Source organism: Scylla paramamosain, chromosome 26 (genome assembly GCF_035594125.1).
Source record: "Scylla paramamosain isolate STU-SP2022 chromosome 26, ASM3559412v1, whole genome shotgun sequence".
NCBI lineage: Eukaryota > Metazoa > Arthropoda > Malacostraca > Decapoda > Portunidae > Scylla > Scylla paramamosain.
The window spans coordinates 9,710,001-9,734,211 of NC_087176.1; the positions used below are offsets into that span (position 1 = coordinate 9,710,001).

General features: G+C 40.0%; 2 protein-coding genes across 3 annotated transcripts in view; both read right to left on the reverse strand.

Moving 5' to 3' along the window:
* Positions 1-16,012, reverse strand: part of LOC135113715 (inhibitor of nuclear factor kappa-B kinase subunit epsilon-like) — a 16,868-nt gene extending 856 nt beyond the window's left edge. Inside the window, 19 exon segments of the mRNA XM_064029237.1 lie at positions 1-201; positions 1,219-1,322; positions 2,689-2,875; positions 3,076-3,214; positions 3,450-3,651; positions 4,048-4,103; positions 4,106-4,115; positions 6,130-6,349; positions 7,107-7,260; positions 7,406-7,611; positions 7,756-7,935; positions 8,184-8,370; positions 8,610-8,691; positions 9,342-9,523; positions 9,682-9,811; positions 10,233-10,373; positions 10,995-11,105; positions 11,852-11,902; positions 15,693-16,012. The exon segment at positions 1-201 is cut by the window's left edge and continues 856 nt beyond it. Coding sequence (XP_063885307.1) covers positions 81-201; positions 1,219-1,322; positions 2,689-2,875; positions 3,076-3,214; positions 3,450-3,651; positions 4,048-4,103; positions 4,106-4,115; positions 6,130-6,349; positions 7,107-7,260; positions 7,406-7,611; positions 7,756-7,935; positions 8,184-8,370; positions 8,610-8,691; positions 9,342-9,523; positions 9,682-9,811; positions 10,233-10,373; positions 10,995-11,105; positions 11,852-11,902; positions 15,693-15,746 — 2,517 coding nt within the window. The 5' untranslated portion in view covers positions 15,747-16,012 and the 3' untranslated portion in view covers positions 1-80.
* Positions 16,013-16,889: 877 nt separating this feature from the next.
* Positions 16,890-24,211, reverse strand: part of LOC135113719 (zwei Ig domain protein zig-8-like) — a 40,492-nt gene continuing 33,170 nt past the window's right edge. For both annotated transcript variants that reach the window (XM_064029244.1, XM_064029243.1), the window contains exons 2-8: positions 23,638-23,753; positions 23,317-23,394; positions 20,309-20,441; positions 19,359-19,412; positions 18,454-18,626; positions 17,950-18,079; positions 16,890-17,689 (exon numbers count right to left, since the gene is read on the reverse strand). In XM_064029244.1, coding sequence (XP_063885314.1) covers positions 17,568-17,689; positions 17,950-18,079; positions 18,454-18,626; positions 19,359-19,412; positions 20,309-20,441; positions 23,317-23,385 — 681 coding nt within the window. In that variant the 5' untranslated portion in view covers positions 23,386-23,394; positions 23,638-23,753 and the 3' untranslated portion in view covers positions 16,890-17,567. The remainder of the gene's footprint in view (positions 17,690-17,949; positions 18,080-18,453; positions 18,627-19,358; positions 19,413-20,308; positions 20,442-23,316; positions 23,395-23,637; positions 23,754-24,211) is intronic.

Below are 24,211 nucleotides of genomic sequence, written 5' to 3' on the forward strand. Positions count from 1 at the left end.
CATTCATATAAAATTACAAATTATATGTCTCAATATGCATGTGAGTGTGGTGTGTCTGAGCTGCAAATTCAGTTATGGTGCTACCCTTCATCAGAGCCGGACTGGGTTAGGGCTGTGAGGCGTTGAAACCTCTTGATTATAGTTCCATTCTCCTGAAGCAACCTCATCACCTCCTCCTGAGCCTCACACATCTCCTGCAACCTTGAGGAAAAAGAAGCCATTGTATCATCACTTGAGATCAGGATTTGAGTTAAACTGTCAGGGTTTGTATGGCTAAGTACACTCAATGAAAGTTAATAAATATTTTGTCATGATGGATGTGAAAGGGATTAATTCATAATTTGGAATAATTGGTATGCCTGATAGTGATGATGCTTTAAAGCCATGCCACCAAAAATATGGTGTTGTTGTTGTTATATCAATCACTTATGCTTGAATGATCTGTGCTGAAATATACCACTCAGACCTTCAGAGTGAGCTGTTTAAATTCCTGATTCATATATCTCTGAATGCTTGGTGCTAATAGAGTTCAGTGAATTTTTGGGGTGTGTACAGAGGGAGGGAAGGTACTGGATGCTTAAGAGCGCAAAAGTAATGTGTACAATAATTACAAAACCACAGATCAAAAACAGTTTAATCATCATGACTCATGGGATATCTTGGGACACTGTGATATTAAAATGTAAAAAGTCAAGCATACAGATTGCTATGATGTGTAGTTTTTTGTAAATTCATGCTACTTAACATAAAAGTACTTTCCTACAAAGCAGGCAAGCCTGATGGTAAATAACTGAAAAGACTTTGAGTTGTACACTTTTTTAAGGAGCCTTGAGGCTTTTTAAAAGATAAGTAAGCAAATACCAACACTAAATGCTTCATTACAATTTTTTTTGGTTGAAAATAATTAACATTACCTGATATTGTTTCATAATATAATATTAAAGGTAAGTACTTAATGATTGAAAAGAAAGTATGAATGAATCAATCAATATAGTTCTTGCATTAGACATGCAAAAGGCTTCATGCAAGAGTTAGGAAGTGTGGTGCAGAGGGAATGATAGAGGAGGCAAGTCATGCCAGCCAGTGAGTCTCAATTAGTAGTATTAGTGTAAGCAGTAAGATAAATAAAATGGTATTATTCAACTTTGCACAACATCTAATTACTGAATTCGTGGTTAGCTTCAACACACACTAAAAGCAAACATTTGATATACATACGAAAGTCTAACTCTGGTCCTGTTGATGCTGTCTTTCCTTGACTTTTTACTGTCCTTGGAGTCTATTGTCCTAGCAGAGGTCCGGCTGTCACTGCCCTCATCACTCTGAAGAGAAAAATTCTGTCAAGCTGCTGAAAGAATCAGGTCACTTGTTCAGGTAACATTATGTAGCTCGTCTTATGTAAAAAACTGCAGAGTGCACTTAGCACAAATTAATCAATCAGGCTTTACTGCATAAAAGTTTTCCTGTATTTGAAACTTGGTTCCAATAAAATGATGGTCTTCATGGAACCCATTCACAGAGAGGCTGTCAAGTTCATACATCTACACCTGAGTAGCACACTGCCAAGCAAATATCCGTATCTTTCACTGCTGTAAACTGATATCCATTGATTTCTTTTTTCACTCAGCAAGGTGTGAAAGGAAGAGGTGCAAATTCAAGGAAATCTGAAACACCCTGAAAGGGGAAAACCTCCATCTGAGTTACACATGAAGAACTGATGCCCAAGACACCTCCCATCATGGCCAGGGACACCACACACTCACTTTATTTCTGCTATGTTCATGAAGTGCTGAGGTCATGCAAACTACTCTGTATTCATGGCTCACTCAGATAGTTAGTGCATCCACTCTTGATTCTGCCTGTGACAAATGGACTACAGTGACTGTTACTTGAGCAAACTGACTCGGATATGATCACCATAACTCAGGATGAGTAGAAGAAACAAAGCTAAATGAAGAGAGAATCAGCTCCATTTACTGCTTAGGAAAGGAAAATTAAAGGAGCAATTCATCCTTCCATGGTTGGTACCTTGGCATTCATTTTCAGAATAGAAAACTATGTAAGGAAGGATGGAGGGACAGCCTCAGATCTCAAGGGTAATAATTCCTTTCACTACTTGTGGTCTCCTCTCATCAGGCTCAAAATATCTTTGACAACTATTGCTCAAGTATGAATGAGCGAAAGGAAAGTGAGAGAGGTAAGTAGAGCTTCAGTGTGCATCGAGTCTTAAAGTTGTGTCCACATGAGAGGCAGTTCCCTGTAAGGCACTGTCTGATATCAAAGATTCTTTACTTGTTTAGCAATGTTACCAGATAACTCAGTTGCTGGAGGTTTTTTGCCACTACTGGGCACACACAGCCCTTGGCCAGTGTCCTTCCTACATAAAAAAAAAAAAAAAAAAAAAAAACTCAGGAGACCTGCCATCAAATGACCAGGCACTGCCTTAGCCACAGGCAAGGGTACTTGCACAAACTGTCCTTGGTTTCCCCACAATGAAATCGGTAAGTGCATTTGCACAATTTGTCCTTGCTTTCCTCGCAATGAAATCATCTCCACTCCCACCTTCCAAACATGCGAATGAGCTCGTAATCTAATGACAGTGTTTTGCCCACACAGGCGCTGCCCCTCATGTGGTCATGGCTTAAGGACACCACAAGAAATGCCCGACATGTACCAAAAACCACACACCTCAATTTGAAGTCTGGCATCATCCTGCAGCTTTCTGTCCTTGATGGTAGCTAGAAGCTCTGAGAGGGTGAGGTGATAGCTCTCCTCAGTGTCCCCAAGTGTGGCCTGGAAGGAGTACAACAGTGCCTCATGCTTCTCTAGATCTGCCTGTTCTATCTCAGTCTGCACTCGCTGGACCTTTGCCACTCTGAAAAAAAAATAAAATAAAATAAATAAATAAAAAATAATAATAATAAAAATAAAATAATAAATAAATAGAATAAATAAATAAATAAATAAATAAATAAATAAATAAGAAGAAAAAAATATACAATTATCTTTCAAATATGTTAACTGCTTTTTCAATTCATTTTAAGTGAGGCATTCTGATGACACAAGAAGCCATACTTGCACCAGTCCGCCAAGTGGTCAGTGGTGCAGTGCAGTGTGGCGGTGACTGAGGCCAGCAGCGTCTCCAAGCTTTTAGCTGTTTCCTTAATTTTCATTTTCTCCAACAAGTGGAACTGCTCATCATTGAAAGTCAGTGCTGAAGGTGAAGAGAAAATAAAGTGTAATGCAATCTGAAATCAATAAAATGAGTGACACAGTGTGGATATTTGACTGCCATTTGACATCTGCATAGTTACTCTTGAGCCAAAAGAAAATAACATGTAACTAATTTGACCTAGATGAAGTTAACACAATATAATGTGACATGATTTAGAGATTTGAATCTTGATGTGACGAATATTCACTGCCTAATGTTGCTTAACAGCACATACTTCTTGCAGCTCTGTCTCTGAGTAGGTGCTGCCAAGACTCTCGTAGTTTATTGACTAGAGTGGCTGCCTTGTTTGGTGCTCGCTCCACAGAAGCTGCATCACTCCTGACCTGCTGCCACTGTCGCCGCAACTGTGCTCCTGTCACCACTCTCTCAAACAGCTGGTTCACCACGGGAACTATGGCATTCAGAGAGTCTCTCACCTGGAGTCGCATTAAAATTTATTAGTGAACAGTAAGGTATGGGAAGGCACATGGCAAGTAAACTAAAAACTGCTAAGGATCTCTTTCCATAAATATCAAATATTGTAGCTGCACATCAGAGCTAATAGAGTATATGAATAAATGTAATTCCTCATTTTTATTTAAAGTGCAGCATCTCTGGAATCAACACAAAAACTGGTAGTGTGCAAGTATTTTCTTTGACAATTTTTCATCTTCAGCTTTATCCAATTAACTGACTAATATGTCACCAATATCTCAAAGTGCAAGTGCTTATCTTAAAATAATATTCTTTTATCAAGCTCTTAATTTTTAATATGTCAACCAGAAAACAGAAAAACTTGTGCTCAAGTGCGTAAGAGATGCAGCTTGACTCACCACCCTGTCCTGCGCCCCTGCACCCTGCACCAGCTCCTCCAGCCTCCCCGACCAAGGTGCGAGTGGTTCTGGGAGGTTACCACAACCATGTAATACCCAATGTGTCTAAAGCTCTACTTGTGACAAAGGGAGGACATAGAAGGAGAGGGTCGAGGCAGAAATTAAGACTGACATTTACCAGAAAGGGTGTTTTCATGCAAGTCTTTCCTGGTTGTGCACAAATGTTCTAATGTCTCGATGAATGTGAATTTATTCACCACATTTTCTCCTTATGCACTCTAGCTTATGAGAAAATTGTACCCGACATCTTAATAATAACTAGATATTGGAAACACTACATGAGTCTGGGTGAGTAAACACATGAGAACAGTGCAAGTGTGAAATTTCAGTGGTGTAATTGATTGATGGACTTAAATTAAATTTGATAAATGAATGCCATATTTTGGTCCTTTTCTCAAAGGGATTGTCCATAAGAGTGGAAAAATAAAAAGTAAAATCCAGGATAGATAAAAATAAGCTGATGAGGCAGTATATCCAGTACATGAGTACACACCTCCTCCCTGAAGGACATCAAGCCCTGGGTGAGACACCCCTTCTCAAGAAAGAAGCGTTCAACTCAACATTGTCCAAGATGCAAAATGCCAGTCAGTGACATGCCAAGGCAATCCTGCACTGCCAGCTCATGCAGAGGTGCACTTGAGCAGATTATTTAATACATTACAAGCTTGTCATTTCCAGCATTATCTTCCAATAACAGAAGTTATTAGCATCCAGTAATAAGCAAGTGCCATAAAGGATGCATGGAAATGCACAAAAACAGGACAACATGCTCCTTCCTTTCATTCATTGCCATCAGCACAATGGGTGACAACAAAGACACAATCAGCAATCGTCATCACCTAATACTCATTTGTGAAGGCAACATCTTCATTAAATTGTTGCTTTAATTCAAGGAGAGAGAGAAAAAAAAAAGGTGAATATGAGAAAATTAATTTCAATATTACTTTGGAGATGAAATAAGGAAACTATAATTTCTGGGAATCTAGAATGTGTCTCTGCTTTCCCTGCATTATAAAATGTGCCTAGAATGGAAAATGTAGGGCAGGGAACTGTGCATATGAGAGAGAGAGAGAGAGAGAGAGAGAGAGAGAGAGAGAGAGAGAGAGAGAGAGAGAGAGAGAGAGAGAGAGAGAGAGAGAGAGAGAGAGAGAGAGAGAGAGAGAGAGAGAGAGAGAGAGAGAGAGAGAGAGAGAGAGAGAGAGAGAGAGAGAGAGAGAGAGAGAGAGAGAGAGAGAGAGAGAGAGAGAGAGAGAGAGAGAGAGAGAGAGAGAGAGAGAGAGAGAGTTATATATGATTACTAAATATCTCCAGGATTATCTCACAAGAACAAACACCAGGTACTGAATCTGGAAATGCATTGAAACAACGCAAGGTTACTGAAGGAAAAAGAGCATTGTAACTGACTTTGCAGATCCATATAGAGTGAGATCTAAGTACAAGAAACTAATAATGAAATGAGGAATTAATTTTAAGTAAACTGGTTTGATAGTAGTATGTCAGCACTGAAGCATGGATGGAGGTACGGGAGTGTTGAGAGAGAGAGAGAGAGAGAGAGAGAGAGAGAGAGAGAGAGAGAGAGAGAGAGAGAGAGAGAGAGAGAGAGAGAGAGAGAGAGAGAGAGAGAGAGAGAGAGAATATCAGAAGAGGATAACAGATGCTCCATTTATTGAACTATAATGGATCTGTGAGATGGTGCTCAATATTCCTTTGAAAGCCAAAGCTTGTCAGTGTGTTGGACATGCATTGCATAACATGCCTCAGAGGGAAGGAAAACTTCAATCTAATTTTGGAAATAAAAAAGAAGCTTAATTGTGCTGCACAGACCAACTTTAGAATCTTAAAAAGAATGTTACTACAGTAAAAAAGGGGATGGTATATGGTATATTAGGGAAGTAGTAAAGCAACAAATTAATACAAGGCAGACAACTGGTGCTTGTTAAGTAACATTAAGTATTTCAGAAGAAGCACAAATGAATGACCATCTACACACTACATGGATGCTGCAATATAACAGCAACTTACTGATTTCTCGGTATCAACTTTATTGTTCACCAAGTCTTCCATTCGCTCCCTCAGTGCCTGTGTTGACACATCCTGGTTTCCTCCGCACATCTGGGTCAGCATGAGGAACCTGCGGTGGTTTGCAACAAGCTGACTGAAGCGGTCACTCACAGTGGAGGTGAGCGCCTGCACGTGGTTCAGCTGTGACCTCAGGTTTGTCAGCTCCTGGACAATGACTTCACTGGAAATGCACATCCAAATAAGGACATCAAAGACAAAAGATTTAGGAATGTTATCATATAAACTTCTGGCATAATGACTTCTCTGGAGACAGACATCGACATTAAGGCATTATAGAAATTACTTGAAAATATTAAGCTCTTTTGCTTTGCTTTCTACCAATCATGAAGCGTTTCAGTGATGTAATTTTTCTTTAACTCTAAACTTCATATTAGTATATTTCTTGGTAATTTTCTTTGAAATTATTATTATTGGGATGACATTTTACAGCTTAAAAATCCACTGGCACTTATTATGCACCAATATTTTTCTTGGGCAACTTGTCCACTGGTAAAGTAAAGTGTCATTTCCAAGCATGCATCATAAGTGAAATGAAAGGAGACATGATGGGTGTACATATCATGCAAACATGATATTTAGCACTATGTGTATTTTATTCAGCATCACTATTTGCAAATAGATACTCTGCATCATTGTTGTAACACCTTCATGTGTGCAACAGCTGACTTATACACATTAATTTACAAAGGCCTTTATTATCACTTTTGTCTCTTGATGAACGACAAGAATTAGTTCACTGTAGCATGATTCATCAGTTTGTTAAAGAGTTATTCCTTAAAAATGATGGTCTATGAAACCCAAAGTAGACAATTAAATTAATGAGACCTCTTGAATTGTGATGGAAAATCAAGTCTAACATTAACATGAAGCAACTCTTCACATTGAATAGATAAAAACAGAAAACAATCAGTACTCACATGAACATGAGAACACTGTATTCAATAAGATGGACACACTTTGAGAAGTAGTCAATCTTGCGCTTGACTGCATGACCCACGGCACACATGGACTTCCCCACCGTGGCATCGTGTTCCACACTCACCAGTGCCGGGAAGCTGCCAAACTTTACCGCTGTTTTGAGAAAGATGACAGAGAACACATATTACAACAATGGATGATCAGTTAGTTTTTTAAATTGCATCTGTCTCCTGTAAAATGAACAGCAGGTGATCCATGCAACATTGAAATGTATCTACAAATCAAATGCAATAATTACCAGGTGTTTCAGGCAAGGTGAGTGTGACGTCATCGTCCTGCTTAGAGAAGAGAACCAGAGGAGTGCGAGGTGTGGTGGACGGGTATGAGGAGGCAGGCTGATCCATGGCTACTACTGAAGTGAAGTGCTTCTTGTCATAAAGCAGAAGCTGGTTCACTGGGTTCATGTCTGTTTGTTCACATATCAAGTACTGAAGCTCCTCATACCTGCAGCAACAAAAAGATGTTTTATCTCCAGGAGTCTACTTCAGGGAATCTATGTGAAGTCACAGATTCCTATCTATACTCATACTTATATCACTGTATGGGCATCACTTATTTTACCCCATGCTGGGATGAAGGATGACTCACCTATGTTCTGGGTCCATGTAGATGGTAAGTGGCTGCACTTTGTTCACCAGGAACACATGTGCTACCTTCCTGCTCAGAATCATAGTCACCTCTTGGAAGAACCTCTCAAAGTTCCACATCCTTTGCGGGTCAACCTCCAGCAACCCCGCCAGTAGGGGTGTCACCAACTTCCTCAACCCACTGGGAAAGGGGAAATTTAATTAGTCTTTGTTTGGTTGAGGTCAATTTTGTCTAAAAATACAAATCATTCTAAAGCAAATAAATTCTAGAGCAAAACCATACAGAAAACTGAGATCTTCAAACTATATGTTATAAATCCCCACTGATATGTCCCTTTCAATAGTAATACACAGCTAAGAGACAACACTGACATGTCCCTTCCAATAGTCATACACAGCTAAAAGACAAAGACAAAAGATTCTACAAACAGGCTAAGCTGGCAGGTTTCTGGCAGGGTGGTGCACCACTCAATGGGACCATTTTCTGAGGTTTGGACCCCAGAAATGACTCCCGGTGCCTTCTCTGTGGTGATGTGGTACATGGTCTCCTTGTTGCGTCTGCCGCCATATGGCCGGAAGGGTAGCATTCCAGTTGCTACGTGATACAGTGTCACACCTTGGTACGAAAAGTTACATTGTACCATCAGGTGCTTACCTCGGACACATCAGTTAACATCAACCATTACTATCAAAGGTCAATTCTTGGAGTAAGCAGATTTTTTGTTTAGATTTTAAGTCAAATGCTAAATCCACAAAATGAAAATCTGGAAACATATGGACTAGTTGTTCATAAATAATTTGGGAAATATTCAGAGATTTCTATATAAAATTTACTACTGTGTAAGCCTTCCTTACCTATAGACCACAAGTCTACCCGGGCACCGAAGGTCTTTCCAACAGGCTTTCTGAGGACGGCTCGCTCATACATGTCTGGGTGCTGGAAAATGTGTGCTGATTTAATGTTCAGTCTTCCAGCATCACCAGTACCTGCCTGTCTCTTATACTTGCTAATTTACCTCCTTTTTATAAATAAAATATAGTACAGGTTCACAATCTCTTGTCTGAGAACCTTGGAATCAGACACTCTTTGTATTTCAGAATTTATTTGGATTTCAGTATGGAAGAGTTTTAGAGTATATTTTAACATTTTCTTTATATAAAACATAAGAGGGGACCAGACAGCTCAGAGGTAAAATGCTCAGCCCATACTACCGTTTTTTATCTTAATCCGTTATTATTTCAGTTATTCCTATGTAGAATGCTTGGCTCAAACTACCATTATTTATCCTGATCTGTTATTCCTGTTTAAACTAACTAGCTCTTCAACTACTACTACTACAAGTTAAGAATCCCTTGCTTAAAATTCCTTGGACTGAAAGTGTTGTGGATTTCTGATTTTTCTGGTTTTTGGACCCAAATCTAACACAATATCCACTTACATTTCACAATATATACAGCTTATACATATACCCTGAATGTAGTTTTACAGTGGCCACAAAAACTTCCCTTTCCTTCCAAATATTACATAACAGAAAAAAAGGTAACATGACATGTGCCACACTCTTGTTCATGACACATGATACTCACCAGGTATTCTTCTGTGCCATAGAGAGACATGAACTGCTGGTCGTCCTGAAGCTCCCGTGCCGCCCCAAAGTCTGTCAGTTTGTAGATGGTGGAGCCATCGATGTCTATGAACTTCATGATGTTTCCCGGCTTGAGATCACGGTGCACTAGGTTGTTGTCTCGTAGGTGCTTCATGCCAGCAGCTGGTGTGTAGGTAAAAACAGAAAATGTCATTCTTTCTTCAACCTTTTGGGAAAGAAGCCAAGTTTACCTGCCTATCACTCACAATAACAACTAAGATAATAATGACCCTGGCAAGCATTCATCACAGCTGAGGGAAGGACCACTGGCAGGGACTCACCAAGATGTGACAGCACCAACAAAAACTCTCCCTCCTCCAGGCCGTGGCTGTTTTCGGGGTCATCCAGGATGTTGAAGAGCGAGCCTCCCGTGCACAGCTCCATCACGATCACCTTGCCTCGCCCCTCTTGCTGCCAGTTAATAGATCAAAGCTGACTAGTTGATCAATAACTGGTACCATAATAAGGTTACAAGGCATTGTAAGAGATCAAACAACCTCAATGCTTAAACTACTTCAAGTATACAGATACACTGTTCTGACAGATGAGATTTTACATTAAATACTTTTTCCAGTTTACTAGTTTCCATATTCAATGTAACATTGATATTTTCAGTACTAAAAAGAAAACTTCTTCGGAGGCATCTTCATTAAAACCTTCTAAGAAATCCATATACATGCATACCAGTAATAGCTGTACAAGTTGTTGGCTTCTCTTAATAGTGTTACTTTACATAATATATGTGGTAATCATCTTGCTCAATGATTACATATTCATTAGTTACACATGAAAAAATCAATGACAATGATGACAGTACCAAGGCAAGCCTCACCTCCTCCTCAATGGCCAGCAGCTTGACTATACTTTCATGGTTGACCTTCTTCAGCACCTCAAACTCCCTCATCTGCACCTCATGAGGCCGCATGTGGGACAGCTGGTTGAAAGTCTTCACCGCCACAGGCTCACCAGTGTGCTACAATACTTTACAATCACAATCCACACTCACAGACCTTACTAGGACTCTCATCACAATCATTACTTTACTAGACAAGGAGCAAAACTTACTCTCACTCTACAGGTAAATCATGACTTGAATCTTAAGAGCATTTGATTTATGAATATCTGTAATTATGAGTAAAACCATATCATCCTATAGTATCTTGGTTTATGAATGCAGAATATGCCTTCAAGAAAACTCAATGAATGTACAGAATAAACAGATAGATAGATAAAATGAATAAATAAATAAATAAATGAAATAATAATAGTAAATAATAAAAAAATAAGTAAAAATAAAAGTGTACAAAATAGAAAAAATAAAAGCACTGGCAATGTTCCTGATTTACAGATATTTGTTTTATCAATACCTAGTTTTTAAGAAACGTAATTTGCAAATCATAACTGGTAACATATCATGAGACACACCATACAGACATCACATTATACATAGAAAAATGTTTATGTACAATGCTACTTCCTTCCATCACAGCACACCTGTCACAATACATCTGTCACAACACACTCAGACACAAAGCACACCCGTCACAACACACACACACCACACCCATCACAACACACATGGAGGAACACCCACTCTGTTAACGCCTTGGAACACTGCCCCGGTGGCTCCCTTCCCAAGCACCGAGGTTGTGCACCACACATAGTTGGCCGAGCCACGCAGGAACGACATCCCGGACACGCTCACCTGAAAATACACCAACATCACCTCCATACAGATTCTGGAAAGCAATTTCAAGTGAACTTTAATCCATGTGATTTTCTACATAATATCTGGAATTCCTCTTAATTATGCCCATAAAAATATACCTAAAAACCCATCTTTTGATTAAAAGTCTGATATCCTTGTTTTAATATTAAGTCAAGCAAGCTTTGTGGCAATTTCTTGACAAGCCACAAGTACTGCCTGTATACCCAAGACTACTGTCACTTTATGGGTATGATTACGTTCACTGCCTGTGTCGGCTACATCTAAAAAGCCCACTGCACTTCTATTTAATGACAATGATAAGTGTTCATTGTGTCTCAGCACAAGTTGATCACTTTAATGCTCCGACATGCACCTTCACCTTTGGAAATGATGAAACGAAGAAAGCCAAGCTCAAAAGTTCACGAAAGGTTATTGAAATACTATATGAAAATACTGCTAAAGGAAGAAAGAAACAAAGGGTTTTAACTGTAGAGGTAACATGGTTTGCAAGTAATGCATCAAGTAATATGCACTATACATACTACTGCAAGTTTCTGGCAGTTAGAAGAACATTTTGAACAAAGAAAAAGAAACAAGTATTAGCTGTTTTGTAAATTATCAGCAGGAGGATGATGTCAGTAACCAAAACACCCGAGCCACACACACACACACCACTAGCCAGACCAAGAACTGTCTCCACCACCACCAGGAACAGCAAGCGCATGCACTACAATGGTTAGTACCTCTCGTTTACTTGTTTCCGAGGCTTTCTTTGAGGCCATTTTTGCACACTTCTGGAAAGGGGGATGGACAGTCACATGAATCATGCGTAAGAACATTCTGATTAGTACTGGATGTTATATCAGCATTAGTTTTTGCCTGAAGCCTTCCTGATGCTGGGCCTGCCTCCCGCTATACTGAGCTGACAAGAAGCACACCCTCAAGAACAACAGGAAACACCACACACCACACACACCGTAGGATGCAGGAAGCTTCTCAACCGTCACTCACACTGTCATGGTGACTGCTAACTCTGTATTCAAGCAAAGGATATTGTTAGTTATTCATACTGCAGCCTGCAAGCAGTTCTTATGAACATCTCATATGCTTTCTACCAAAAATACAAGACAGCCCTTACAGAGGCCAGAGTATAAGTTTGTCAAAAATATATGCATATGAAATTACCAGCTTTGAGGCAAAATGATATGCAAGTATTACTATATAAAATTGAAAACTTAACACATATTCCTTGATTTTTTTTATAAAGTAAACCAACTACTGAAAGTAGTTAAAAAAAAATTGTTTAAAACTACTTTCAATATGAAAATCATGTACACCTGCAAATTGATTGATCAGAAAATAAAGTACAGTAAATAAATCATTACATTCTTTCTCTGCCATGACCATGTTCTCTTCTCATGCACCACATATTTCATGCATACATATTCATCACTTACCCAACCTGACAAGTTAATCTGTTAATTGTAATATTCCCGTAAACAGCATCCTTGGCAGTTCAGGCCCTGTACAAGTCATGGATTAGGGCAGATTGAAAATAGCATCAAGTTCACTTTAGGTACATCATTCAGAGTTTACCATAAGATATGAAGTTAAGACTATACATGGCATTATAAGACTGCATGCCACTCAGGAGAATGTATAGTCTGCTAAATGGAGTGTTGTCACAGGCTTCAAAAGGTTTTGCCCACTGGAGACCCCTTAGCATTCACTGGTGGTTTAACTCATGCCCTTCAGTGTTTGTGTTGTATGTATTCTTTGAATTATTTTTCCATGATACAAAATGTAACATAACACAACATTATAATTAAACTACAATAATATGAATGAATTTAATTACCTAACGTAAAATAGTAAACAGTGACCTGACTTGAGATAGTGCCATGTGTTGCTGAGTCTACTGGCTGTGTTAGTTCCTCCTAGAGACCTTCATTACAAAGGTCTCAGAGTTTGGGATGGAGTTCTGTTGGAGGATTTCTGAGACAGAGGCTGAGTTCTGTGACGACCTCAGTGCAGGAGGGTGACCTTGATTCAAGCCACTGCCTTACCAAGTAAAGCAGTGGAGGAGGATTGTGTGGTGGTGTCCATGGGGATGAAAAGGATGAAGCCTTCCAAGGCACCTCACCTCGCTGCGGAGTGCCAACTGGAGATGAAGGATCCCTTCAATGTGTTGAGAGAGTGACAGAGGTGATAGCAGAGGATAACATGCAAAACAGAGCAGATTTTCATAGGAGATGATCATGATATGCTGACAGATATTCCCATAACTAACAAGATAGTGGAACAGGAGATGAATAGGATGAAAAATCAAAATCAGGCCACATAAAACATATCCCAGAGTAAGTTATTATTACCAAACTGCTAATTAATAACTCTGTAAAATTATTAGATTCAGTAGAGGTACTACTAGTATGATACCAAGTGATTTTAACACCTATTTTAAGAGGAAAGATACAGCATTAATGCCAAACTACTGTCCAGTTAGCCTGACTTTAACTGTAGATAAAATGATGGAACCTGTGATTGAAAATGCTCAGAGAAGTCAATTTCTCCCACAAATTAAGAATTTCCCACAAAAATGCAAAGCTAACCCAGCAGTACAATTGTGAACTTTATGTGAGAACTGATCCTGTAGGGGAGTCATAAGTCAGAGTGAAAGACAATTTCACTGGCTGCAACTTTAGAAAAAAGTACTTGACTCCACGCACTTGCTTGTATGTGAAATTAAACTTATCTGTAATGACAATGATAGCAATAGTTATATTCTTCTAAGAAGAGCCACAATGATGGGGGTTGCCATAATGAAGGATGAAGAAAGAAATCCACCAGACTGTGACAACACTCCATAAAGATGAATGAACATGGCTTACTGAGTCAGTTTCCTACCATTCTTCAAGAAGAAAAGACATGCAATTTAACTGAGAAACGTTATAAATCATAAACACCAGAATAAACAAATTTAATCTGGAAATTAGAAAGATCCTGTTTACCAAAAATGTAACAACTAAATTATATCTTACAAATTGCAGTTTATTCACACCACTTTGAAGTGACAATTTTTTTTTTTTTTATACATGTAACAGGGCTCTGGTCAAATGAAAAGAATAAAAAAAAAAAAAAAAAAAAACCCACTGAAGGCGACAGTCCAAAAGGATTTCACAAAATATAAGGAATAGTGTCTTGAATGCCTACTGTAGCTGAGCCAATGATCCTTTACCATGATACAGAAAAAAAAAAAAAATCCCAAAAATGAAAGATAAAATAACTGGTAACCTTGATCAGTATTACACTGTATGCATTATTTGTTCCCACCCCAAATCCCCAATACCCCACCACTTCCCTAAGCTTGATGTGCACTGTGGAAAAGATGAAGAGCAATGGAAGTACTGTGTGAAACTGCAGGTTAGCCGAACGTGACCAAGTAATGTTATGCAAATTCTAACCATATATCATACACCAATTTCCACCCGTTGCTGAAATCATCCTTATAGACACTCAACCTACCAGTAACACAGCACAGCAACCAGCACACTGCGTCACGCTCACGGCCACCCCTCACAAACCATCGAGGCACCACCAACCTCCTCGTGACTCACCGTGCATGAATAAAACAAAACTTTTTAACCACTTAGTTATGATTGATCTTAGAAACGGAATCACTGAAAAAATTGTAACCCCACGTCACAGGGCGCAACAGATGGCGATACTTTGCGATATTTCAAGACGTCATGAACACCTTGAGTAATGTCTACCGTTCCGTCACGAGAATCAAGGTCATTTGAGCCAACCTGTGATAACAAAAGCATTACACGTCCCAGTATCTTCCTCCGGTTACCTCTAACATCTGAATACTCCCAAAGCATCTAAAGCACCTTACTAACATGGGCTGCCTGTCTGTGGAACTGTGGAAGGTCGTGGACGTGTGCTGTGTTGAGATGTGCTGCCGCGCCACCACCATCACCACCCTCTCAAAACGTCACTCGGTAAACAAAACTTGCCGTCCGCTACTGTCACCTTCTTCGGCTCAGCTACGTTTCGGTTCTTTGCCCATGTTGAACTGCCACCCAAATTATTTTACTTTCTTGATATATAATTAAACGAATGTTATGGAAATTTCTATTTTTTTTAAGTGCTATTGGTGGTGAAATATTTCGGTTCTTTCCACTATAGTTATCGGTTACAGTACTACTACTACTACTGCTGCTGCTACTACTACTACTACTACTACTACTTCTACTACTACTACTACTACTTTTGCTGCTGCTGCTAAAATTGCTGCAATTATTTTAACTATGCTCTGCTCTCCTCCCTAATCGTAATGAGCGAATAGTGGTCATCATTGTTGGGGAAACTTAACTATTGTAAGTGATCTTTCCCATTTTTTTCTAAGATGTTCTTTTGAGGTGTGACGAAGGGATACAATAAATATTAAAATTGGGTAACTAATGTCCCGTCCTACAATCTCTCTCTCTCTCTCTCTCTCTTTTTTTTTTTTTTTTTTTAGTAAGCTCGAGCTGCAAAGTCATAGTACCAGTGCGTGCCTTTTCCCAGCGTATTCCTACTCACCTCTGGTTCTGTCTTGTGTTTAGTTAAGAAGCTGCAATGATATGGAAACATCATTTCCCGTAATCAGAAATGCTTTGCTCTCTCTCTCTCTCTCTCTCTCTGCGACTGTTTTCAAAGGCCACAGATACGATAAGCAGGGTTCTCAAGACTGTTTTCTTTCTTTTCATAATGTACAAATTTTGTTGATCTGTCACTAGAACCGTAAAAAAACACTTAAAAAACTCGTACTTCAAATAATGGCTTTTGAAAGTAGTGGAGGTGCGGCGCATATGAATTTCAGAATGCGGTCCCAGCTCACTGTAGGTAGAGCGTCTGTGGCTAACTAAAGTGGCAACCGAACGAGGCACACATCCTGCTTTCCTGAGCCGAGCGCCACCTACCCGGGCTGGCACCACTGGTCCCAAGTGCAGCAGAAGTTGACATATGATCAAATGTCAAGTTTATTAGAGTAATGATAATATTGCATAGATATGTACAGCTTCTCCTATACATATATTGCAATGTAAATAATAATACAAATACAAATATAAAACAATATAAATCCTCGCTTCCTACTTTCCTCCCCGGTAATACAAACCCACTGGTAACATACCCATTTAACAAATCAACTACCCTTCCACTAATTACCCAGTTCTTTGCTCGTTACAATATATATGTTACATCTTTTATACGACATGAGAGAGAGAGAGAGAGAGAGAGAGAGAGAGAGAGAGAGAGAGAGAGAGAGAGAGAGAGAGGGGGGGGACCAGGGGTGGGGAAAGACACAACCGAAAAGCATGAATCGTTCTAGTTGATCGCCTTCCTTTAAAATCAACCGCTGCTCCTTCATAAGGAAACTTTTACATGCCGGTAAATTAATCCACCAAGGTTAAGAGGTGGAAGGCGCTGACTTGAAAAAAGGCACGCACTGGTTCCCTTATATTTGTAGCTCGAGTTTACAATCTCTCTCTCTCTCTCTCTCTCTTTCTCTCTCTCTCTCTCTATTTCTCTCTCTCTCTCTCCTTCATTCCTGGCTCTCGCGTTTATACTGTTGTCGTCTCGTGTGAGCAAACCTTAAGATGGAGACGGGTGATCTGCTGCGGCGATCCCTAAGAGGAGTGGTCCAAGGAAGTTGTATGGGAGTTGAGTGCAATACTGAGCAAGTGGTAATAGTGCAATGCAGTGGTCGATCCTAACACTCGTATATAAACACATTCATGAGCATGAAATACTTTATTATGGTGTGTAATGGACACTGGGAAGTAAGGGGAACATATACTGGTGGAGTCGTGGTCAAAACTAAAGTAATGTTTTCTATCTTAACCTCTGAAGTCCTCTGATCCGCTGCTAGTCTGTCTACAAAAACTGATAACTGGTACATTCTTGGCAGATCGGAGGACGTATGGCTGAACAGTTGAAGTGAGTGTTGTATTATATTCAACTACTCACCATGACTGTACATAATTTGAGTATTTTGACGATAATAAAAACGAAACCATCACTTTCTTATTCTGTGATAAATGAAAACGGGAAGTATGAGACACTGCTGATAACGAAAGTGGAATGCATTACTTACACTTAAATATTCCTGGAGCTGTCTGTCGTTTTCGGGCAGGGCTACGAAACACCGTACTCTTACTGGCGTTTGGCAGGAAATAAAATGAGTAGAATGGTAGTAAATTTTGTAGTATAAAGAAAAAAAAAAAAAAGATGTGCAAGTCGTTAAAATCTCTCTCTCTCTCTCTCTCTCTCTCTCTCTCTCTCTCTCTCTCTCTCTCTCTCTCTCTCTCTCTCTCTCTGAGATATTGACAAAAATAGTATTTAGTCTAAAAAAAAAAAAAAATACAAGGAGAGCATCACATCATTTGGTGAAAGCTGTAGGACTGTCCTGGTCAGTCATCGATGTGTGTGTGCGAGGAGGTGGGTCAGGAGCAGCAGCAGGAGAGCGAGGCGGAGTGACAAGGATGGCGAGATGGAGGCGTTGTGGCCACTCTGCTGTACGGCGGCGCGTGGTTGGTCTGTCAGCACGACCATTGAAAAGCGTTTATTTCTATTAATTATTTTTCATAGATGTGTGCATCCCGCGTCATAACAAAATATATGGAGAATTAGAGGTGAGTGTAGATCTAGAAATTGAGTAGACGAGGGTCAAGAGTCCATTACTTCCTAGTTTGCAACTGAGGCATAAAATAATCTTGTAGCCTTAAAACGCTGATTATAGATAGTGCAGTTCAGACTATCTATATTACAACTATATCCGTACAAGGCTAATACACACCTGTCTGGACGTGTAAAGTGACCGAAGCAAAGCCTCCAGTGTCAGGACGACAGCTGTAGCGGCCGGAATCTGTCGGGGTCACTGCCGACAGCTTGAGTCTGCTCACTGTTCTGCTCAGCGACTTCTCCGTCTGTCCGGAAAATTTCATTACATAATAAGAAGAGGAAGGCGGAGACAACGACGACGAGAAGAAGAAGAAGAAGAAGAAGGAGGAGGAGGAGGAGGAGGAGGATTACAAAGGATTACAAAAGATACCCAAACAGCAGAAGAGATTTAGGTCCTTGTAAGGTTGTTTGGTAACTACTTCTAACTAGCGACAGGGTAGAGACATGAGAGTTAAACAGAATAGTAGTAGTAGTAGTAGTAGAAGGAGGAGGAGGAGGAGGAAGAGGAGGAGGAGGAGGAGGAGGAACAATACTAATAAAAAAATCAAACGTAGGTATAAAAAACGAAGCACATCTACTTATTCAAGGTAGCCGAAGTACACAGGTGCACGTCACACACCTGCAGAGCAATGCCGCCCCTGGGAGAGTCGTAGTGTAGCCTCGTCGCGCCCTGGTACCACGCCACCTGACTCGGTCCCGCCCTTCCCTTGTGGTCCACGGTGCAGGTGATGGCCAGGATGCTTCCCCTCTGGATGTACCGCTCGTGTGCTCCCTCAATGCGTACCGTCGTGTCTGCCGCGACAGTGTTTGGTTATCAGCAGTCAAGGTAATGTATAGAATATTGTGCCTTGATTAATTAATATAGTACCTGTTAAAATGTATCGTACTTTGCGAAGAAAATATTGTACTTTTGCTAAAACTTACTGTACCTCTGCTAAAACGTGTTATAAATCTATTAGAAAGTATCGTATCTCTAAAAAGTATCTTACCTCGCTAAAAAGAATTGTAGCTATGCTAAAAAAAAGTATCGCATCACGCTAAAAAGTATCGCACCTCGCTAAAAATTATTTTACCTGTCGAAAAGTATTATCCCTATTAGAAGGTATCGCACGTATCTCTTCTAAAAATTATCGTACCTTGCTAAAAAGTATCGCTGGAAATTATTGTACTTCTATTAAAGAGTATCGCACTTTTGCTATGAAACAACATACAACTACTGCCTTTAGCATCGATGACTGTATATATTTAAATATAAGTATAAATAATACTAAAAAAAATTGTATCTAACAGCACTGTATAACCATTTCTTCTTATCAAAACCACTTTAATATGCCTTCATTACTTTAGTGTTACGTCGTCTGTGCCTCATGAAGAAACAGAATCATCATCATCATCATCAGCATCATCATTATTGTTCCCATATTTACAATTATACAATGTACGTGTATCTAAATATAAATAAAAACTCTTACCTACGTATTACTTAGTCCCGTTGTTGAGGATTATGAGAGGAAACGTACTTACTGTTGTCGTCTGCAGCGAGGTCGTGCAGATAGAAGGGATCCTCAAGATTCTTATCTGTACACGGAGGAACATAAAATAAAAACAGAATGGTAGAAATAAAAGACCATAAGGGAATTTAGATGATATTTATTTTTTTATCCTAGCCATGATATATTTATTTATTTACTAATTTATTTATTTACTCATAACTTAATCTATCTGTCTGTCTATCCATCTATCTATCCATGTACTTTGTTATTTTGTATTCCTTCACCAGCTTCCTTTCCAGGTGAGAGAGAGAGAGAGAGAGAGAGAGAGAGAGAGAGAGAGAGAGAGAGAGAGAGAGAGAGAGAGAGAGAGAGAGAGAGAGAGAGAGAGAGAGAGAATTTTCATCTTGTATTTGTTTATTTCATTGATTTCTTTGTTTATTTCTTTGCTATACGAGTATATTTGTCGTCTTGTACTGCTCTCATAATTCTTTGCTTAAGTTTGTTGTCTTTTTTGTCTTACTTTTTAATTTTTCTTCTCTCAATTTGGTTTTAGGTTTTGTGAAAAAATATTCGTTCATATTTCGCCTCTACATTCTGTATATATTTTGTAAAATAATAAAGGAATAGAACTGTCTGCATATTACTAATGATATGTCAATTTTTCCATCTATCTGTGCGTTGTCTGTCTGTCTCCTTCTCTGTCTGTTTGTCTGTCTATTTGCCTGTCCGTCTGTCGTTCTGTCTCGCTGAACTATCACAAAACCGCCCAAACTGACCCTTTTATTTTATCCAACTCCATATAAAACTGCGCAAATTTTTCACGATGGATGTTGCTCTCTCCCTACCTTCCCCCCCTCTCTCTCTCTCTCTCTCTCTCTCTTTACTATAATCCAGGGAACAAAACATAACATACCCATATACTCTCTATACTCACAGTCACACACCAGAAGGCACCATCACCACCTTGACCACCACACTCACCTCTGACGATGAGCAGGACCGGCGTGGTAATCTTGGGGTCTGAGTTCACCTGACACTCGTACCATCCTCCGTCTCCGGGCTGGGCGTGTCTGATGTGCAGGGTCCACTCGTCCGTGTTGGCGGGGTGCAGCACCTGGGGGACGCCACAGCACTGTTACCAGGAGGGACTGTGGTTGACTGTTTTGGTGAGTGCTGGTGGGAGGCTCGTGGCTCAATGTTCGTTAGGATTTGTTTTCTGTCATAGGTTTTGTAAGGAAATGCTGTCATTGCGAATTTGGCTGATGATTGTACGTATACACAGATAAATAATATATAAATAAATGAGTAAGTAAATAAATAAATAAATAAACTCTCTCACTATAATCACTCCACTACATGCTCATACACTGCAAACTCCTACACACTATTACAACCCAATTTTTTTTTCTTTTTTTATATAATCATGGTTATTAAAGGAACAGCAGCTTCGGAGTCCCAGTCTGTGGAGATCATAAATGTCCTCATGTCAGGATATCAGCGATTTTGTATCCGAGGTGTCTTGATGTTTCTTTTTAACTCCAGGATTTTCTACAATTAACGTCTGCACCATTCTTGGCCTTTGCCGCACTCCATGACTTAGAGAGACTGGTGCAGCTCCCTGTTTATATCCCTGAGTGCTTTGGGGATACACTCAACACTCTTGACCATTTCTTAACCTTTAAATCTTCAACTTATGCTCTCAAACTGTTCTTTCCATTGGATTTCTCTGATCACAGTCTTGTTTCCGTAGCTTGTCTTATATTTGTACACACACACACACACAGAGAGAGAGAGAGAGAGAGAGAGAGAGAGAGAGAGAGAGAGAGAGAGAGAGAGAGAGAGAGAGAGAGAGAGAGAGAGAGAGAGAGAGAGCGAACCGTTGTGGTAAACCATTAAACCACTCGACGAAGACACGGGTTCTGTGGTTCTCCCTGAGTCGCAATCTCGGCCTTCCTCTGCGGCCCTCTGAGTACATTAGCCTTAATCTGGCGCCAGGGAGTACTACACATACTCCTCAATTTGGGAGACACGGGTCCGGGTCCAACTATCTCTCTCTTAACCCAATAGTAGGCAATTTAGTGAGAAGGGGATCCTAATTCACTGCTATCTCGTTCCACTGTCCCCATCTGCAGTGCCTCGTCCTTCTCTCCTCCTTTAGGGAAGTATTTACTCTGTTACTTAAATTGATAGGAAACTATGGGTGGACACGTAAGCACTGGTCATGTGGTTATCAGAGTGTCTTCTCTTTAATGCTCATTCAATTGCTCTCGTTCAGTCAAAGCATCATCTGGTGAGCTTAACAATTTGAAACAGTGCAAATGGAAGCTCTCTCCATGCTGTGGTTGTGGGTTCTCTCTAATTTTCGCTCAGTTCCTTTGGTAATGATTGCAAAGGTAACTGGTGCATTTTTCTTCCACGAGTCTCAGGGCACAGAGGCTCTCGGGCCATCAAGAGGAGCTTACTGCTTTGTCCACTGCAGTGAATCCTTCTCGTGGTCATCATTAGCAATCTCTTGTTCCAAACTTGACGTCGTTATCATGGATGGAAACACAAGCGTGGCTGAGCTGTACTTCTTTTTTCGCTGTAATCTTAGTGGGTGCAGATCAAACGAAACAATTGTTACTGAAGTCCAGAAATTCCTTTTCATGTTTTTTTTTTTTCCGCACTTAATAAACAGTGGGTTAAATAACTAGCAGGGCAGAAAACTAGTAATTCGCTATTTAAGGGAAGTGAATGACTACCCAACTAGCAAACCGTCGACTCATTTACTACCTGCCTATGAATGTATGTTTACTTGCCCGACAATCTAATACCTAGTGAACTGATTGACTATTTGACTGTGTAACTTATTACCTGGCTGACAATAAACAAACAAGCAAACAATCAACTAATCAAACAACTGAAAAAAATAGTTAACTTACTATTCAACAAACTAACATCAACAGGTTAGAGAGAGAGAGAGAGAGAGAGAGAAATCAGTGAGCTACATAACTAACTTAACTACTACATCGACTCGAGTCTCTTATAATGTAACAAACAAACAAGCAAGATAATACCAACATTATGACTTATGGCTTCTCAAGCTTGATGAAACGTTCTGGTGAAGGTGCAGCATATAATTTCTTTGAATAACACTGATTGTAAAATGAGTGAGGGAGCACTTCAAAGCTTTCACTGCCTCTTGTTACATTATTGCTCAGTTATATGTAGGCAGATGGAGATTAAATCGCAAGGGACGGGAAGAAGGAAAGGTGAAGTGAAGGAGGACTGGAGGACTGGAGGAAAAAGTAACTGTCAGAGGATGATGTGCATGACTGAAGTGGATGGAGGAAAGCTGTGAGGAACATCCACCCATGCTTGATAAAGGCGAACATGTATGACTGCAGAGGAAGAGAAAAACAAAAACAAAACAAAAACAAAATACCTATAGCTCTTCACATGACGCAACAAGTGTCATGCTCTTATTACCTGGCAACTACCCCGATCAGTAAAATTCCAAACTTCATTAAATCATAGTCATAGTACGATACAAATGTTATATGATAAAGGACATGATACATAAACCCTTGATAACGAAAGAGTATCATCCGTAAAACTTGATCAAACCCTCTAATGACATCTACGAGTATAAAGCAATGGAATCGGTGTCATGGTGCTGAAAGAGTTAAAGGGCTAAAAAAAGACAGCAGCAATACAAGAAACAGTGGGACCGTGCGTGCTTTGGGGACTGAGGGATCTTCAGGCAATGGGTTCGAATCCTGGCCACGGTCCGAGGGTAGGAAGGGCATCCACTCGGGTTTACGCTTCCCAAATGCCGAAACCAGTCATTCGTTAGGAGGCACCGTGTTAGCCTTGATAAATTAGGAAAACCGGACGTAAAACCGAAAAAAAAGGGATGTCGTACTGAATGATAATGAGGAGGAAGAGTGAGACGTGACATCAGAGCAACATTACCCCGACGTAACTTAGAGGCACAAGCAGACATTCACCCTGTAGCGGTCGTCTGGCGAGTAGGTGAGCAGGCCCGCCGTGATGATGTGCAGGCCACGGCGCCTCATCCAAGTCACCTGCAAGAGAGAAGGTTAAGAGTGCAGGTTCGAGGGGGCTCAGAGAGAAAAGGGGTGAGTCTATAGTTAATTATGAGTGACCTGCAACAAGGAAGGTTAAAAGTGCAGGATATACAGAAAAATATTATTAAATTTGCCCCAAAAACTCTTGTCATGTGTAGCCAGGTTGATGCCCCTGCCCTGAAGCAATGTTAAGGCAGACGGGAGAAGGGAACAAAGAAATCACTCAGGAATGCCACTCACGGATTTGTCGCCTAGGTTGGCCACTCTGCAGGGGAGGAAGGCGTGGGACCCTTCGCTCACCGTCACGTTACCAGGAGAGGCCACGAAGGAGGGTCCGGAAGGCCACGAACACCAGCCTGACGGAGAGAGAGAGAGAGAGAGAGAGAGAGAGAGAGAGAGAGAGAGAGAGAGAGAGAGAGAGAGAGAGAGAGAGAGAGAGAGAATTAAAAACAAACAAACAAACAAACAAAACAAGGAACAAGTCTATATACCGTGTCTTCTTATGCATTATTGGTTTTAAAATAATTCATCCAACGAAATGGGCAATCCTCTTCCTAGTCCTCCTCCTCCTCCTCCTCCTCCTCCTCCTCTTCTTCTGCTGTCTCCTCTGCAATCTCGTTTTCTTTTGGCACCATTAAGGAGTAATTCTTGTTCTATGTTCATATCTTTGCCACCATTAATCTTTCGTATGTTCTCCTCCTTCTACTTAGCGACTGTGCCAAATAATAATAATAATAATGATAATAATAATAATAATAATAATAATAATAATAATAATAATAATAATAATATATCAATACAGATTATATATATA